The sequence below is a fragment of the Macrosteles quadrilineatus genome, unplaced genomic scaffold (genome assembly GCF_028750875.1).
Source record: "Macrosteles quadrilineatus isolate MER2022 unplaced genomic scaffold, UCM_ALF_1.0 Scaffold_6__1_contigs__length_79288215, whole genome shotgun sequence".
Taxonomy (NCBI): domain Eukaryota; kingdom Metazoa; phylum Arthropoda; class Insecta; order Hemiptera; family Cicadellidae; genus Macrosteles; species Macrosteles quadrilineatus.
Window position 1 is genome coordinate 29,142,096 of NW_026542599.1, and position 20,840 is coordinate 29,162,935.

General features: G+C 32.7%; 1 protein-coding gene across 1 annotated transcript; it reads left to right on the forward strand.

Annotated features, from left to right (window-relative positions):
- The first annotated feature begins 1,327 nt into the window (after positions 1 to 1,327).
- On the forward strand, positions 1,328 to 20,230 carry LOC128996978 (probable very-long-chain enoyl-CoA reductase art-1). Its single transcript, XM_054422548.1, has 7 exons — positions 1,328 to 1,510; positions 9,402 to 9,452; positions 13,312 to 13,497; positions 14,883 to 15,004; positions 16,151 to 16,367; positions 17,900 to 18,092; positions 19,063 to 20,230. The coding sequence occupies exons 1-7, from the start codon at positions 1,505 to 1,507 to the stop codon at positions 19,188 to 19,190; spliced, it is 903 nt and encodes a 300-aa protein (XP_054278523.1). The 5' UTR covers positions 1,328 to 1,504; the 3' UTR covers positions 19,191 to 20,230.
- Positions 20,231 to 20,840: the final 610 nt, after the last annotated feature.

The following is a 20,840-nucleotide window of genomic DNA, read 5'->3' on the forward strand; positions in this document are numbered from 1 at the left end:
GGTCCAGCTTTTACGCACGTATTAGAATACAGAGCAACTCCAGGACCCCATATCATCTTAAGGTATAGGTATAAGTTGACTGAACTTGACTTGTGCCTCTACCAGCATGCATTGATATAATTTGACTGTGTCTCATGCATTTATATAATGTCTTTAGACGAATAAATATCATTTAATTTTATTCAGGTTGAGTTGTTACGAATTGTATTATTCAATAGAACCTGAAGACGCTAAAGATCTTAAACCTAAATGGTAGACCACATAGGGGATTCAAGGAATGGGATAAAATTACTGAAGAGATCAAGTGAATAGGAAAGAAGAGAAGATGTGATTTAAGAATAATACCCCCGCTATTCTAAGAGAATTTCTATTTGTTTTAATTGATTTTCAATCAAATCTATTTTAATATATCATTAGGTTTGACCAGTAACTAAGTTTTGCTGCTACAGGGAGGCTAATAAAGTGTGGTTTTTAGTAAAATATCAATAACTTAGGATAAAATAAATAAATTTGCCAATTTTGATCAAAAAATATCCATAAACAAGCAAACTACAACATGTTACAATATTCTCCCTATGAAAAGCATGCGAATTTTTAATTTAAAAATTTTCGAATTTTCTCTATTACCAATAACCGTACAAAAAATTTGATACATTTAATTATTTGTTTTTAAGCTCTTTAAAAAGGTCTAGTGATCAATTGTAATTTTTTTTGGTTTGAGGGTCAAAAATGAGAAAACCCAATTTTTACAAACACAATTTTTACAATTTTACCCAATTCGGACAAAAATTACTCGAGTTATCGTGTTCACGATCATATATAAAAATAAATAATATATTATTTGAACGAATAGTGTTTTTGGCCTCTGGGGACATCAAAATGGAAAAGTAAATCGGTCCCGGGCTCAAGTCTTACCATGAGACCTACGGTAATAGCTACTACTTCCCTATAGGGAAATTCGCCTGAAAGAAAGAAATGAAAATTGTTGTATTTTGTTATTACTTATATTAGTTTTAAATCATTATTAGCATCAGCTGTGGTGGATATTTTTGTTTAATTCAGTGTATTTAATAATAGAGTAAGTCCCTAAAACCTGATTCTATCTTATTATTCAACAATAATTTGACCCATGTTAAAAAAAATATTGGCTTGTTCGATACTTTACCATGTATTTACCTAAAGTTTGGTACTTTTTATAGTACTATGCCATCTTAGTACTATAAGAGCGAAAAAGAACCTCTTTGGCGCATTATGTTTACTTTTGTTTTGTAACGGAACGGAGTAGAGACGACACACTGACAGAGAGGACGTGATGTTGTCAAATTTACTCTAACCAACCGGTTTGCGGTTTTTGAACACTCATCACTCATTCTTCGAGAAGGGACAGACAGAGTTACTGAACTGACTGCAACCGTCGTCTGCCTTCTCAAACTCAGCAGAGCAGAGAACTCTTTACTCTTTGTGTAATTGTGATTGTGACTTGCAATAATTTCCCCCCAAAAGTATGGAGGTAAGATAATTCAATAATTGTCGTTATAACGTTATACTTATAAACTACTCTTTCCACAAACAATCAATTTTACTCTTAGATACATTATGTTTTAAAAGAATTATACTTTCAACAATCGGACATTGTTATTAGAGCTCATTATACATTTTTGTTAGATCATTGTACAATTAATAGGCCTTAAAGCTTATTTTCTTTGATATATTATTTTAACTTATTGCCAATTGAAAACTTGGGTTAACAGATTATTCTTGGTCATACTAACTTAGTACATTTGTTGACAACAAAAGTATTTTAGGTTAAGAATGGTATGTTTAATTTTAAAACTAGAAAAACACATTAATTTGATTTGTCCCACGTTAGACTGACAAAAACAAATATATATAGGTATGTGAATTTGAACTGATGGTGTTTTTGGCATCTAGGGACCTCAAAACAAAACAGTATAAATTGGGTCCACGTCTTCCCACGAGTACTACGGTACCTACTAATAGCTTATTCCCTATGAGCTATGAGAAATTCGCTAAAAATACATGCAGATGAGGATAACTAGGCTACAAGAAAAATATATACACTACTCAATATTTAAACGTCTAACTTAGGAAGTTCTAACTTAGAAAATCATTTGGTTTGTAGGCCTAAGTTAGAATGGGTTGTTAACTAAATTAGCCACATTATGAATTTGAGCTTTATAGGGAAGTGATAGGAATTTGATAGGCAATTTATTCAGAGATTTTAGGCCCAGAATTTTATGACTTTTTTCGCTAATATCACCTTATTACCAAAGCTGCGTTGTTGACCAGCATAGCTGGATAAACTGTGTCAATTTTTTTTTAAATATAAATATTAATTATTTACAACAAAATAAAACTTGTATCTTTCAAGAAAATAAATTTGATTATCGTTTCTTTATAATTTTTAATATACCTACTGTCCCTTAAGTTATTAAATATACTTAGCCTACCAAAATATTTATTTAAAAAGTGTGAGTTTGATTATTCCTTAATTTTTTATAGTCGTTATTATTAATTATATTGTGTAAAATAGTTGTGACTGATACCTAAATATTACTTTTTGCAGATTATACTTAAAAAGTAAACCAAAAAGTTTGAACATACAATTTTTTGACCAGTCTATCCCAAAACCTTTACTATTTAGTATTTACTATTTGACACAGAATAAATGTTAAGATATTGCGCAGATTTGCGCATTAAGAAAGTAAAAGTAATGAAACTTATTCATCTATACTTATATAATCTATGACCATAGGCTAAATCTAGTAGGCCTACTTCAAACATCTAAACGCAGACTTTAAAGTCATTTTTATTGATTTATATAAAAACGTGCTGTCCAAATGTCCCGTGCAACACACAGAGAATTCAGATGTGTGTAGGGCCTTTCCTTATCCTAGCCAAATATTCATCTATAAAATTTGTTTATCAAATTTAGGCCACTTCCATTTCACCTTACTCTGAAACAACAGCTGATCAGCTGATAAATACATTTAAGCAAAAAAAAGTTGTGGGGGACCCAAGAAAACTTGTCTTTAAACAGCCTAAATTTTGTCAACAAATAGTGAGTGAACAATCTACAAGTCCTGTTCCAATGTGTAGGTTTAGTACCCTAAGAATAGTAGTCCCAGATCGTGATAGAGCTGTGATAGCCATTAGCATTAGACCAACTACATTACTACTAAAAGATTAAAAGATTGCATGTAGGCCTAACTCTAAATAACAACTAATAACATTTAAAATGCATTTAGTTTTTAATAGAGTATTTAATAAAATCATTAATTTTTTGACAATTTATCCATCCTAGTTTGAAGTAAAGTGAATAGAGAATAAGCTGTGAACAATATCGAAATAATTTGGGAAATCAGAGGTTATTTATAGAAAATAGAAAACATATTGCCTAATATCTTGATATTTGTGTCTCACACCTTTCTAAGAGGATTCTACACCTACTATTTAAATGTCTACTCTTTAAAGACATTCTATTAGATTTGTTTAAGATGTTGATTGCATTTAATCAATTATAATTAGAACCTTTAATGATCCGCAATCTTTTGTATCTGCAGGTCATGGCTAGAGTGAGTTCTGTATTTCACAATCAAAACTTGTCATTGAGGGAGGTTTTATTTATCTAAAGTTTTGATTTGTTGATAAATTAACAAAAAAAGTTCTACAATTATTGCATTTAACTGGAAAACTTAAGATTTCAAATCAGGTTGTAAATTTAATTTTGTCTTTTCTCCTACCATACATTGAAGTTCCCTAGTAGTTTTGGTTTGTTAAAACAGTTTATTTACAAGAAGAAGGTTCAATCTGGCTTTTGAATGACTTTTAGCTTTGTGAAAATGCTGTGACCCTATGGTTCATGCCGCCATCTTCAGTGGTCAATCCTGCTATCTTAAAAATGAAGGAGAAAACTGCAGAAGTCTTAGAGTTTATATCGACAATAAAAATATCTTGTATTGAGGATTTTTAAAATAAATACAATTTAAAATTAAATGAAAGTAAAACTAAATGTGTCACATTAAAAACAAATACAATTCCAATCCTAATATTGAAGTACAAAGCGAACCAATTGAAATAACAGAAGCTGTAAGGTTCCTTGGTCTGACATTGGACAGTAACTTATCTTGGGACCAACAAATTCTTAACTTGTTTTAGATAAAATAGACTCTGGTCTCTTTGCGATTCAAAAAATGTCTAAACTATGCAATATTGAAGTTTAAATGATTTATTTTCCCCATATATCTTATGGCATGTGTGTACAAAGCTACCTCAAAATCGAATCTGGACAAAATTTTGACGATACAGAAGAAATCGATCACATCTATGTTAATAATGAACACAATGATTCTGCCAAAGAACACTTGAAATATTTAAGAATCCTCACTGTTTATGGTTTATATGTTCTTGACTGTATTATGTTTGTCGAAAATAAACATTTTAATCCACCAATTAAAGAAAACAATCATAACTACAATACACATAACAAAAATAACTTTGTAATTGGAAATAAAAAATTAGAGCTCTTAAAAAAAAACTGTCAATGCAGGATATGAATTTTTCAAATGTATTCCTTTTAAAATTAAAACAGAACAAAAAACCAATATTAAAAAAAAACTCCTCAAGGAATATTTGATGGACCTGTCCTTATACTCTATAGGTAGATGAATTTAAATGGCTTTAATGATTTGGCTATGATGAAAGAAAAGCTATTATTTTTACATAGTCTATCTAAGGGCAGTAATAGGTTAAATATTAAAAATGAATATAAAAGATTAAAAAGGCAGTATAGAAAAGCCATAATTGATTCCAAGCTGCTCAATAATGCCTATTACATTGAAAATAGCAGCAATAAATGCAAAGCAGCCTGGGATATTATTAAGAATAATAATATATGTAAAAATACTGGTAACTCTAACATTGATCCTGATGTGTTTAATGTATACTTTACTGAATCCATTGGTGACATTAAAGGTAAGATTAAAAACTCTTCTTTAACTTCAAGCTCTGTGCCCATAGATTTCAGTACAAAATATGTTGGAAAAGTTAATGTTGATTTTAGTTGGAAAAAGGTTACTCCTAAGCAAGTGTTGTCTGCTGTGAAAAAAATGAAAAGTTCCCAAAGCAAAGATATTTATGGTATATCAATAGACAATAGACAATAGACAATAGACAAATAATCTTTATTTACACATTCATTAAGAATAGTAGTAGCGTCAATTTACAATTTTTTCTAAATGTTTGGTTGAGGTGTTGTTTGGTCAAAGACCTGTTGATGGTATTCTTCTAAGGAATAGAAAGGTCGATTAATGAGCCATTGATGCAAAGCTGGTTTGAGGTCATCTTCTGACTTGCTTCTTAGATCTGGAGGTAGCCTGTTGTAGATTTTCATTCCTGCGTATGAAGGTTTCTTTTCAAACTGTGCCGTGCGATGTTGTGGAAGGTTGTACTGCATGGTGTTTCTCAGGTTGTGTTGGTGCATTTCGCCACGCCTTGTAGGGTTATTTCTTACTGCAAATAACACAACTTCCTGGATGTAGAGTGCTACAAGGGTAAGTACTTTGAGTGACCTGAATGCTTCCCTGCAGCTGTCGAGTCTGTGGAGTCCTGCAGTTATTCTGACTGCCTTTTTTTGTTTTCTGAGAACTCTTTGCATGTTAGTGGCAGAGGTTCCACCCCATGCTACAAGTCCATATCTCATATGCGACTCGAAAAGTGCAAAGTATGCTACTTTTGTTGTCATGTCATCTGTTGCATTTTTTATATGTTTAAGAGCATAGATGGTTGAACTTAATTTTTTACATATATTGTCCACATGAGGGGTCCAGGTTAAATTCTTGTCGAGTGTGATGCCCAAAAACTTAGCTTCATCTTCCACTTCTACATCTGGGAGTCGTGGCACTTCTTGAGATTTACGGCCAAAAGCTATTTGAGTTGTTTTAGACGTGTTTACTGCGAGATCATTGTTATAGCAGTATTGGTAGGCCATACTGAGTGACACATAGGATTTTACTTCTAGATTTTCAGCTAGTGGTTCATTAAACACTAAGGTTGTGTCATCAGCATACATAAGAGTAAGGCAGGCGTCTCCTATTTGTTGCGGCAAATCGTTGGTAAAAAGAATAAACAGTACCGGACCCATAACTGAACCTTGGGGAACTCCTCGATTTATTGGTTGAAAATTTGATCTTGTTTTTCTTATTAGGCTGTTATCTCTGTGCCTTAGTTCTACAAACTGACTCCTGTCTGTAAGGTAGCTTTGAAACCATTCTCTTACTATCCCTGATACCCCCAGGGAATCCAGCTTTTTAATGATTAGCTGGTGGTCAAGGCAGTCAAATGCCTTACTGAAATCAAGAAAGATTCCTGTTGTTAGATTTCCTTCATCTAGGCTGTCAATCAGGGACTCAACCATCTGAATAATTGCTGTTGTTGTGGATTTCCCTTTTGTAAATCCATGTTGAAGGTTGTTTAGTAGGTTGTGATTTGTGCAGTGGTCTAAAAGTCTTTTTAAAACAACTTTTTCGTATATTTTGGAGAAGGTGGAAACGAGGGAAATTGGTCTGTAGTTGCTTGCTTCTAATGTGCTACCTTTTTTAAATTTCGGGTATACTTTAGTTATTTTAAGTAGTGAAGGAAAGATGCCTTGTTTTAGGGACTTATTTATCAAATCAGCCAATGGTAGTGCTAGTTCATTGCAGCAATGCTTAAGTATTTTTGACGAGATTTCATCAATTCCAGACGAGTTTTTTGCTTTAAGTTTGTTTATAATCATTTTAACTTCCTTCTCGTCTGTGCTTTGAAAGGAGGAAAACAGTGGACCTGTTTGAGTTACGTCAGGAGTTTGAGCTGTGGTCTTAAGGTGTTTTTGTTTCTCTACTGTTTTTTCTCCTACTTGTGTAAAAAATGTATTCAGATGCTCTGCAACATGGGTCACATTACTTATGAGTTGGCCATCTACTTGAAGGGTTATTTCATTTAGGGATGTTTCCTTTTTGGACCACACTGTGTTTATTGTTTCCCAGAGGATTTCAACAATCAAACAATCAAACGATCAAACAATCTCTTTAAACACATAGTAAAAAGTTTAGATAATCCTCTTGCACACTGTATTAATGAACTATTACATGAGGGTAAATTTCCCGATTCATTAAAGATTTCTCGGGTATGTCCAGTCTATAAAAGGGGTCCTAGGGACAAACCAGAAAGTTTCCGCCCAATTTCAATTATTCCAGTGGTTGGTAAATTGATTGAAGTTTTGGTGTATGAGCAAGTAAGCGAGTTTTTAGAACAAAATAACCTCTTAAACCCATCCCAATAAGGTTTTAGAAAAGGTCTATCCACAAATAATGCTTTGGACGACCTAATAAGAGAAATCCTCCGGTCTTTTGAAGCCAGAACCTATGCTCAGGCCACCTTTTGTGACCTGAGTAAGGCTTTTGACTGTGTTGACTTTGATATTCTTTTAAACAAATTAAATTATCTTGGGTTTTCTGGTTCACCTCTTAGTTTTTTCTCATCCTATTTACAAAACCGTAGGCAAATAGTTTTCACCAATGGAAAAATCTCTCAAGAAAAAAGATTGAAATGGGGTATACCTCAGGGTTCAGTACTGGGTCCCTTATTGTTTATCATTTATATAAACGATTTGCCATCATCTTTAAATAAAAAGTCCATTTTATATGCAGATGATACCACTTTCTTTCATGTCGGTAGTAAGCTGAGTGAGCTAGACAGTACAGTTCATCAGACAATGTTGGCTGAATCAAGGTGGTTCCATTCAAATGGATTATTACTAAATGAAGAAAAAACTCAAAACATTGTATTTACATTAAAACAAGACTTCTCTGTAACTAACACAAACTATGTACACACAGCAAAATTTCTGGGTATACTCATTGACCATCGGTTATCCTGGAAATCCCACATTGATTATCTGTCTTCAAAATTATCCCGAATCATTTTTCTTTTGAGACGCCTAAGACACCAAATTCCAAACAATTATATAAAAACCGCATACTTTGCTTACTTTCAATCCATTATAAGATATGGGTTGATATTCTGGGGGGGATGCAGGAGAATTAAAAAAATTTTGAAATTACAAAAAAAAGCTTTAAGAATAATGAATAGATCTAATCGGAATGAGCACTGTAAACAATTGTTCATAGAATGGGAGATTCAGACTGTTGTTAATTTATATATATATGATATTATGATGTACAACCTTGGGATACATAACCATCTGAAATTTGGCAACCACAGGTATAATACACGAAACAAAAATAATGCTGCTTTAGAAACACATCATTTAAATACAACCTCAAGTAGCCACATAATTTTATCTATAAAAATATACAATGTTTTTCAAAAGCTAATTGCAAATAGGCCATTAAAAGAATTTAAAAATAAGCTTTACTTATGGTTGTTGGGACACCCCTTTTATAAACTGGAAGATTTTTTCAGTTGTGAAGATGTCCAGTTTTAGGTGTAGTATTTTTTTGACATTTTATCATTTTAGAAGTTGCTGTTTTTAATTTGTGATTGTACCTTTTTAACTTGTTATGTACATTTTTCAATATGTATATATATATTTCTCTCTTCAATATTGGGCTATTACCTTTAAGATAGTTTTAAAAGTGAATAAATATTGTATGACCTGGCAGTTGCACTGCATCTTATGACTTTGTCAATGATACTTTTGTATTTTTACGACAAATAAAGATTTATTATTATTATTATTATTATTATTATTATTATTATTATTATTTATCTTAGTCTTAAGCATTAGTTTTTAATTGATTTGACACTATTCATATACAACCATGTATACTTACGAATACAGATTCTTGACTATGACTATGAAACAGGGATAACTGACTTTGTTTGGAAAATTCTCTCCTCTAATAGCCATACAATAACAATAATAGTTTAAGAGGTCAAATAACTATACAGCATTAAAGTACCTGCTCCGATTAGCTAGCCTATAATTTCCAACAATTCCTACAATTTGTACAATTTGCACAAACTTTGGGTTGTGCAATTTCCTACAATTTGTAGTTCCTACAATTTCCAAAAGTGATTTTGTAGGGTTTTATCAACATGTAGGTAATTTTAAAACTTGGGTTTTTGTGAGATTACTGTGAAAAGGCTATTTTGTTTTAGTTAGCTATTAAGGCATCCAACATATTTATTGAAAGAATCAAAATTTTTAGTAATATCTGTAAATTTAGATTTATTTGTCTTGTAATTATCTATATTAAATTATCTTACCATTTATTAAAATAACATGAGAAATTATTTTAACTACCTTATTGTTTTAATTAATTTGTCATACAATTAAATGTTGACTATCATCAATTTAATTTGTTTACTTTTTCCAGATCCAAATCTTCAGCACATCTGGAAATAAACCCATTGGAACACTTGATACTGTGAGTATATTTATCAAGTATTGTACAATCTATCATGTTTTGTAATTAATTATGAGATCTATTATCTCCAGCACTAAACTATACCCCCGCCGCAGACTGTAAACATAACTTACCTGAGGCAGTCTGCATCGGTTAATTAGTAGGCCTACTCTTAATGTTTAAATGTTTTTTCGTGTAGGTGAAAGTGTGAAATGTGTATTTATTTTATTGTAATTGACGTATCTAATTTGGATGAAACATTCTTGTAAAGAACACTTGACAATGCCTGAACAAGCGAGAAATGTCATGAACTAGGTGAATATTATGACCCCTGTAACAAGTTTATAAGGTTACCAGTTATATATATACATATACACACACATAGATAACAACAACCAAAGCAAACAGAGATACCCTTTTACACAAATATATGGTGTACAGGAATATCCATCTTGACAAATAAATAAGTTGATTCTTAGTTTATTTAAATATTACAATACAATACGTTGTTTTACATTTTGAGCTATTTAGGGACTTACTAGTAATAAGTTGGATTTTCAAATATTTACTGGAGGTGAAATGATTAACCCACTATGATAACTTTTTATATTATTTAATTTATTTATCTTGGTTTCATAAGAGACAAATTATTTGTTTAAAGTTTTACGATGAAAATAAATTATTTGCATCGGTAATCCTTACCGGACTTGGGTAATTTTACCTCTAAACTCTCTATATACTAAATCAATACAACAGAATGTATGAAAACACATAAATTTTATATTACAGTAATCTTGTTGTTAACTTAAATATATCAGATAAAAAAAAAAATGCAAAGGCAATTGTGCGCTCCATAGCTACAGTACACCAATTTATCTTATAATTCAATAATCTTAATTTTACGTAATTTTTGTTTAGTCTGAGAACTATTATCTTGAAGAGAAGTGTAAAATAGCAAGAATCACTTGCTATATGACAGTGGCCGAAGGTCATACCAAGGTCAAGGTCAACTAGTGTGATAAGTAATAGAACTGGTTGGAATCACAGTTGGATGTTGTCACGGCCCGGAGACCTTGGTGAAAGTTCCTCCAAATATCCTCTATTAGAATCGTGAGGACTCCACAAGTAATTACAACCAAAAGGTTGCCGTCTCATTTACTCAGGTTTACTTGGATGCATTTTAGTCACAAAGGTTTGCTATGGCACCAGCAGTGGTGTAAAATAGATGAAACTAGCAGAGTACCCGTCCTTCGTACGGGGTTGGAATATAAGTATAAAATGCTTATTGCAGTTATACTAAAGCTTTGCGATTGCAATGGGTGGAGGACACAGTTTGATAAAATTTGCTTTTTTAAATTTACAGTATTCTATAGTATTACACATCTACCATAGCCATAATGTTCTACCATTTTACCTAAACAATAGAGAAAAATAAATTATCAATTCGCAAAATATCACAAATTATTCATGAAATGAAAAACATATACATAACTGTAAACAATCCTACTTTGACAGTTCTCATTGCGAATCACAGTTTTTTGTTGCTGCTTAGTTCAAATTAGCTGTTTTCATAAATGCAAAAAAAAATATAGTGCTGCACCCTGTTGGTAAATCTTATAACTTTTTAATGCTTTTCCATATCATAGAACCAACTTTTTTAGTTGAAACAGCTGACTAAATTCTTTAATTCCCTTTAAATATGAATACTCATAAGGTTAACATGGGGAATTACAGAGCCACTGGGGCGGAGCCCGAAAGGATTTTTGAGATAAGAATATGCCTATATGTTAATCGGGAATGTAAGCTATCATCATGCCAAATTTCAGCCCAATCCGTCCAGTGGTTTATGCGTGATTGAACTTCAAACAAACAAACAAACAAACACACAAACTTTCACATTTATAATATTAGTAAGATAGTAAACAAAAATGCCTCAAAAACTATATTATTAGATTATTAAAAAATCGACTTTATTATAGCCTTACACTTTATCGGTTGACACTTGTAGTAAAATAGGCTATAATTTGTTGTATTTGTAATGATAAAATAACCTATTCAATATGTAAGTTAATCCAAACAGGTAAACTTTCTAGAACTTACGTTTTAGAATGTGAGAGGAAAAATGTAATCTATTATGCCAAAATGTACATGCCTAGTATTAGTTATTAAAAAAATTGAACAAATTAAGAAAACAATTTAAACAAATGTATGTTTTGATACAGTTGGATAGTTATTTGGTTTGCAGTGTTCTTTATACTGTAACAATTATTTAGATAGTAAATTACAATAATTCCTTATTTTAAAACAAGAAGAAATCTTTGTTTTAAGAAATATTAATTTTTATTAGCAGGCCTAGTCATATGAAAATGCAGCAACTTAAACATAACAACAAAAACGCAAACAATAAAAATATAGAAACTTGAAGTTCAAATAAACTGGTTTTAAGTTAGTTGAAGGCCCACAAGTATATACAAGTATATAGGTTTTTAGTGTAAGCAGTAGGAATATGCTAAATATTTGTTTAGTACAGAAGTTTGTTCCTGACTCAACAGAATGGAAGGGCAAGACAATAGTAGTTTATGGTCATGCATTTTCAATGACTTTGCAGCTATCTATTTTCATAAAAGAAATGCGTCTATTTTATTCAAAGTAAGAAAAAGTATGCTATATTCAGACCGTTCTTCACTTTTTTGTTCAGCCAATGTTGTGGTATCCAGGGAATTAAGACATTTCAGAATCATTCAAAAAGCCTCTAACTTCGTAATAGGTCTTTCTAGTCAACAATCTTCTCTGAAAATTGTGTTGTGTTGAGGGTGTAACTTTTCGTGGGATTAGGTAATTTATTGTATAGTTTAATTCCCATATAGCCTAGTACTTTTATTTACGTGTAATAGAAAGTGTTGGTGAAATGTAATAGAATAGTGTAATAGAAGGTGTGGTTAAGTGTAATAGCACTTTTCTCTAAGGTTGTTATAGAATTATAGGGAGCTAGCCATAGATTAGCAGCTGGGGCTAAAACAGAGCTTATTTATGATCCGATTTTGATGAAATTTGGTACAAACATGTAAACCTACATTTATTCGAACGAGTTCGCGAACCAGCATAATCGGACTGTAGGAACAGGGGTATATGGAGGGTTTTATGGGGTAAAAATGGATTTTCCCCGTTTTTAACCCTAAAAACACAAAATTTCATAATTTCTCTCCAAACAATTTTGTAGAGCTTAAAAAAAGAAACAATTTTGTATAGGCTATTGAAGCGTTGTTGTACTCCCAACGGTTACGGAGGTAATATAAAATTAATTATTTATTAGTTAAATTTAATTAGTTAAAATTAATTAGTTATTTAAATAGGAAATAAATCTGACAATTTTAGGGTATATTGTAGTAGAAATCCAGCCAGGTAAATGGAAATTGGCTTAGTCTGGAGGTTTGCTGCGGTGAGGGTATTTATTTTATGAATTTGGTGTGGACTTTCTACGAAGTCATCTTCAGAAGGTCATCGATACATATCAAGTACACAAATACACAAACACAGACATTGAAATGGTTAAACAGTACATTTAATCGTTTTAAATGTACCAGAATATAATAATAAGTAGGAATAACATCGGACAGGAATAACATAGTACAGGAATAACATATGACAGGAACATAGACATAAAGTACGGCCCTGTCAAACTGTAATGTAATCTGCATGACTAAATAAACCAATTTTGAATTGAATTGAATCAACAGGACAGGGGCATTCTTTGTGAGTTACTCCTCCTGATTACACATTAGTTTTTTACTCATTCTTGCTGTTTTTCTTCAAAAGAAAAATGAATATACACACTTCTTATGTTTATAAGCGATTGTATTTATTTTGGTCCTGATTTCAGCTCAGGAATTCGTCAACGATAAAAGATGTTAAAAGGGGAGTTCAAAGGCTCAAAAGCAACTTGTATCCCGACCGGCAAAGTATCCGGCTGGAGGCTAAAGGAAAGACGCTCAAAGAAGACGAAACGTTGCAAAGTCTCGGACTTAAAAGTGGAGGAAAGCTGTATGTGAAAGATCTCGGTCCACAGGTAGATATATAGCTGATACTGTAGTCTTGCTGATCTGAACTAATCGGGATTGAACCTTGTTTTGACCAGGGTAAATTCAGATTAGGTGGAGTTTAGTGTTATTAGACCATATGAGATTCACACAGAGGTAAGATATTGTGTAGCCTACACTTAAATTTAATACAAGGTCAATTTGTCTCTGACATCTGAGATTAAATTAATATGACTGACGGTAATTAAAGTTAATAAGTTTTCTCTTTGTCATGTTTGGATTAGGTGGATTCATTATTTACTAGGCATGTTTTTTAAGTGAGTACCGTTTTTAAATTTCTCCGTTCCAGCACTGCGATTGGCATTTTCAACATTTGCGCTGTGTATGGGCATCTATTGGTAAGACTTAGCCGGAAATTCGAGAAAAATCGGCCGTTTTTACATCTGGTTTCGAGCATTCAAAATGGTGCCTCCAATTGAGACTGCCGCCAACTATAAGTGTGCGCTGTAATTAGATTTTTAAGTGCTAAAGGTATGAAAGCTATTGAATATCATCGACAGATCAATAAAATGTATGGTGAGAACATTATGAGTGACGGAATAGTACGCAGGTAGGTAAGGGCATTTTAAGACGGCCCCACCAACGTTCATGATAAGCAACGCACTGGGTACGGACTACGGGGACAGTAATGACGCCGCCCAGTGCGTTACTCATCATGAACGTTGGTGGGGCCGTATTTAAATGCCCTTATCCACTTGCGTACCATTATGGTATTCATAATGTTCTCGCCATACACTTCACTAATCTGTCGATGATTTTTAATGGCTTGCACACCTTTAGCACTTAAAAATCAAATTACAGCGTGCACTTCACAGTCGGCGGCAGTCTCAATTGGCAGCACCATTTTGAATGCTCAAAACCGGATGTAAACACGGCCGATATTTCTCAAATTTCCGGCTAGGTCTTACCAATGATGCCAATACACAGGGCAAATGTCGAAAATGCCAATCAAAGTGCTGGAACGGAGAAATTTAAAAACGGTACTTACTTTAAAAACATGCCTCGTATTAAATATTAACCTAAAGATATTAGTTTTACAAGTGGGGGTGTTTTTTTTTTTCACTATTGTGATCAATGATTTCTTTTGATATATATATAGCATACTGAACTTGTTTATCAATGCTCTGGTTTGGTAAATCTTTTTCCCAAATTGTTGTCTTTAAGTACAAAATAATAACGATTAGTTAAAGCTGTGTCATTAGGCATCATAACTAGTAGTTAAATTTTCATTTATTTAATTTGTTTAAGTTGATCTATGTTTGAATACATCTTCTTCAAAAAATTGTTCAGGAGGGGCAACTGTCATTGCCACCGTTGGTGTTTATTGCTAAACTTTGTGCCTCGTGATTGACAGATCGGTTGGGTGACTGTGTTCCTGGCTGAGTATGCAGGTCCGCTGTTCATATATCTGTGGTTCTACCAGAGACCATGGCTGTTCTACGGTGATGTGGTTCAAACACCTCATTACGTCGTCCAGTAAGTACTGATACTCTCTTCTTTCTTTACCGATACCATTTGCTTTAGTTTACTAACTCTCGTGTAAACCTGAATCCTCATACAACTGGATTTGACTATTTTAAAGTATTATATGACAAATTTAATCAGGCCAACGTCTATTGCATAAGATTAGATGCTAAAAATGTCAGTTGCTTATGTTTAATTCTCAAATAATCCAAAATCACACTAATTTACTTTTTTAATGTGTTGACACGTTCACTGCGGATGACCTTTTCCAGTAGCGTGCGACGAGTATACTTGTCGAAGCGCTGTTTACAAACTATTGTTCCATTGTGAGGTTAGCCACTGCCGTGAGACGTTGTTTCGTCTGCCGCTTGTTGTGCCAGTTTATACCTCAATACAGTATCAGTGTCAGTTTCATACTTCAATCTAGTAAAATTCGTTTGACTATTTTATCGGTGGTAGGGATTGTTAAAAAATTATTGTTGTCTGGGGTTTAGGCTTGGATCTAATGACATGCAATAGAATAACGATAATAAATGTACTGTAGCATTGTGGAAGGAAACTAACCTCAAAATTGTGCTTGACCTCTTTTTTGCGGTATTTTTTATGGTGTATTCGGTTACTTCACCCCTGCTTTTTCCCTCCATTTGGCAACACTGAGGGCCGGCTAGCAGTACTGTTTAGTGTTGCTATCTGTTGGGTTCTTGTAAAACTACGTCCACAATGACTGGGACGCAGTATATACCTCTCATTTGGATGAAACTAAATTTAAACGCTTTCGTACAATCATTCACGCAGCCCATTAACTGTTTTCACCACCGGCAGTGGCCGGCCATCGCGCAACCGCATTGAACTTGTTAATATCTTCGATTTACTACAATGACTGCAGAATCGAAGGCTTCACGCAACAAAACTTCTAAAAACAGTTTTGTTCCTGATCATTGGGCTTAAATAAATTATCTTGACTAATGAACCAGCTGATCTTAGTCAGCAACAAAGCTACACAGATCATCTCACAACTTTCTACACTCATCATTCACTAATATTGGGGCTTAAATACGCACCTAGGTGGCGTCCCCATCTCAAATAATTGATTGAAAGGATATTTTATGAAGTGTCTTGGATCCGCTTTTTGGAATTTTCAAATAATGTTTGTTACAGCATAGCAGCTGGTTGCTGGACGTTTCATTACGCCAAGAGGATCCTGGAGACACTGTTTGTCCATCGCTTCTCTCATGCGACAATGCCTATCATGAACTTATTCAAGAACTGCTCCTACTATTGGCTGTTCACCGCATATGTAGCGTATCATGTCAACCACCCATTGTATACGGCCCCTGGTGACTTGCAGATATATGCTGCTCTGGCTGGCTTTGTTGTAAGTCTAAAAACAAGATAAGATATTTAATCTTAAGACAGATTTTATATTAGCAATTTTTTCCTTGAATTTTTTTGTCTACTTAAATTTCAAATATTTGCTGTGACGGTTTTTCTGAAATAATCTTTTGAGTGAGACGAGTTTGGTTGAACTGATGATTGTTTGTTATTAATCCCAAAACACAGCATAGGTATCAACATTTTTGTTGCTTCATCTATACTATCTATACTTCTATACTATTATATAAAAATCTAATGGTGTCTGTCTGTATGTGTGTTACTAATAGGTGCAAAAACTACTAAACCAACTGGGCTTAAATTTTACAAAAATATAGCTACCATACCAAGGACCATTACAGGACTATTCTCCTTTCGATACTGACCGTAGGCTTTGCCACTTTGGCTTTAAAAGTTCTGAGGTGAACATTTTAAAAGTAAATATTGATTGCTCTCCATGGCTGCGATGAGAACACTATCAATGTTTGTTTACATTTGCTTTGACATTTAAATGTAAACAAGAAGAACTGCTGAACTGCATATTTCACAATTTCAGACAGCTGATACAAAGAAATTAAATATAATATTTTCCATAACTATGAGGTAGGTTTATCTAACCTTTTATCATGGATTATTTATTCTAAAACTACGTCAATGATTATAAAAAAAAAGATTCTATACCCGTTGCTGTAGGCTACCAACTCCGGCTTTGCTTTGGATTTTATAAAGCGTCTAAGTTATGAAAACAATGTTATTGATATGTTTTCATGGAAACAGTATGAAAATTACAATGTATAGATGGTTTGTATAAATTTGGAGGCTACTTTAAATAAATTCTAACTGCTTAACATGTGTTACATTAACATAACATAACTTACACATCACATTGTTTTTAATATGTAATATCACCAATAACTAAATTGTACGTCGTTGATTTTTGTTTTCTAAAATCTGTTGTATATGTGTAAAAATATTTAATTATTAAATGGTAATACAAAATACTCTTATTTTATCTTAACATAGCTTTCAGTTCACATTTACTTTATTTGATACATTTATTATTTGTGTTTTGCCACACCACTGATTTTTTTTCCTAAAAGTGTTGGCGGATGTGTAACTATTATATGCAACAGATGTAAAGATTGAAATGTTTCTATTTTGTGTCCTCTTCCCGTTGCAAAGCACGGGTACAACAGCTAGTTAGATTATAAATTTATCAATAGCTAAATAATATTTTGTTTGTTTTGAATTTTCATATGTTCTGATATTTAAAAATATATGATAAATGTCTATGTATGAAAAATTTTGTTTTGTTTTAGGAATGGATTTTTTGTTACGTTTATATCTTATTAAGTAAATCACTATTTAGTGTGGAAAAGGGGAAATGATGAGGTCTATGGATGCCCTAACCTGGAAATAACCAGATCAGAACAGTACTGGTAGGCCTGTATGAAATTAAAAATACCTTAATTTGGATATTCAGGTTTAGAGAAAGTACGGTAAGCAAGTTTCTGATTTTTTAATGTCTCCCTATAGATCAGTGAGCTGGGTAACTTCAGCATCCACGTCGCCCTGCGTAACCTTCGTCCACCCGGAACCACTTTACGAAAGATTCCCGTACCAACGGCCAATCCACTCACAGCTCTCTTCAACTTTGTCTCCTGTCCCAACTACACTTACGAGTTCCTCAGCTGGCTCTCGTTTACAATCATGACTCAATGCTTGCCAGGTGAGCTTTCCATCCTTGTTCACCATCTTGACTTAATGCTTGCTATGTAAACTTTCCGTCCATGTATTATATTCCTTTCTGTACACTGAATCAGTGCTGGTTGTGATTTGTTTCAATTCTGGTGATACAAATGTATGTACGCCAATTATTACAGAAAAATAGGAACTTTGTTGTCAGGGATAGAGTTTAGATAGCTTACTAAAGAAAATTGAAACCCAGAGCTGAAGGTTGATAGGTCAACAAATATTTTTACAAAAGTTTTTCTTGGATTACGTAGGCTAAAATGATTGGTTTTTGAACGATTCTGGCAAATAAAGTGGGACTCAGGGAGTAAGGGGCTTGAAAGTAGTAATTTTGTTAAACGTTGGTACAACCTAGTGGCTGAACCACAGGCCCAACAAAAGTGAAAATTTCAAATTATAGCCTATCATATCAATTATGCGTAAGAAAATAATTTTTAAAATGTCACAAAAAATAAAATTGATATTTTGTTAAATCCAATCCTAACTTATGTATCATAGGACTCTAAAGTGGACAAAGTGTTGGCAAAAATGTAGAGCTGGCTTTAGAGAGGTAACAATAGAGACAATTACAAAACACCTGAGTAAATATACATGAATTGTATCTGTTATGTAATTAGGTCATGATAAGTAGTGAAATGAAATTATTACCAAGCTACATTATATCCAGCTGCATTATCTACACTACATTGTATCTCTTTTCAATGGATAAAAACAAAAAGCATATAAAATGTGTTTTACATTGGTTAGGCTTAGGCTAGAGTTCCCTAAATATTTTTCTCATTTGGATTTTTGAACATCAGCACACACTTGTAATCAAAATATACTTCAAATTTTAGAACAAGGGGAAAAGTGTACTTGCAATTTTTAAAGTCAATGATCTTACTGAAGCCCAACATTTTTATATGAGTGCTGTCTTATATTACGTTTTTTTTTTAAATATTTTCCAGCTGGTCTGTTCACCCTGGCCGGTATGTACCAAATGACAGTTTGGGCCCTTGGCAAACATCGCAACTACAAGAAGGAGTTCTCAAGCTATCCTCGCCAGAGAAAAGCCATCTTGCCATTTATCATTTAAGCGTTACCAGGAATCAAAGTTTAGGTTTACAAGATGCAAGCTATGGACTATTTTAAGTTGATTTTAGAAAGGTTTGGTTATTTGTAAATTGTGCTATCTCAATGTTAAAGTGCAAACAGGTATTTATATTTATTGTGTTCAAGACCATGAACATCCGTTGTGTTTTTTAAGCATTCTAAACTTTTTGGTCTCTGTACATACAATCTACAGGGAAATTTAGTTTGGATTGGAATTTTTTGAGCCTATAAATTTTTTTCCTAATTACAGGTGTAAAGCATCAACAATCATAGGAAAAAATACTTGCCACGGAGGCTCATGGTCATTGTTTTTTTATGCTCTCTCATGTTACGAATGTTTTGTTTTTTGTTAATATTGTTTTATTGTTACTTATTGTGACCCAAAGAGGATAGTGAGCACATTTTGATATCGTTTTACAAAAACTTCAAACGTCTTGTGCGCCCTTAAAAATCTATTTTGTGTGTTGGGTGATGGAGGAACTGTTTTTTAATGGGTAATTTTAGTCACCAAGTATACTAATGTGAAATATATTATGTTGTCTAAACAATTTTGTGTGTGTAAATTTAACTGAACAAATTAGGCCTATGCAGCTCTAGAAAACGGTATTAATGTTTCTGGAGTATATTAAAGTTTGTAAACATAATTTAAAGTTGCTTAATGGATATGACATTTTTTTGGTTGTGGTAAGGTTAAGACAACTGATCAAGTCATTACAAAGTTTTACCACTTGTGTTCAAATAACATTCCCATATCTTTAAAATGCATTTTAAGTTAGTTTATGACTGAAAACTTTTGTCAAATAAGGTTGTGAACTCCAAATCGTTTTTTGTGTGAACAAAGAAAAATGATCAGTATACAATGCACATAAATTATCTTAAAATTTCAAACATTAGGTAGGGTTTTTATGCAATATTTTCCTATTTCTTTGTTGATTTAGGCTAAATAATAAATTATTGCTGTAAAATGAGTGGTGGAGAAATGTTCCCCTTTTTTTAGTAATACAAGCTGTTTAAAATATATAATCGTTGTTGACCTATTTATTTAGTCCATACAAATTTATTTTTTTCTCTTTAGACCAAGATAAAAAATCCTGTTATAAGGTTTTTGGCGAGTTGGTGGCCCAATCCAAGCAGCAATGATGAGGGAAATCTTGGTGCCATTTTTGTGCTTTGCCAACCCCACAGACATCTTTTCTAATAATAACACGGATTCTCAAGTACATAAAATGAGGAAAACGTAGTAAAAATAAGCAATTTCAAGTCAATAAGTGGTCCTTGAGGTTCAAAAATTTAAGTATGTGTACATGAAAAAACTACATTTGTTTATGAAAATTGTATAAAACGAGAATAATTACCAAGATGTTTCTTACATATTAAACAATACAAATGGATGATTGAAAATATTTAATCAATAACAACTAATGAGATAAATGAATCAAAATTCAACAGCAACATTAAACACAATTTTAAAATAACCATAACTGTAAGAAGTAAACATTAAAAAGGTAAAAACTAGGGATAGTCAAGACTCGAAATTTCGGGAAATTTTCGGGAAATTTTAAATCTCGTTACACGAGACAAGATTTCTTTTTGGCCGAGATTTTTACCGAGACGGGAATAAAAAAATAAAAAA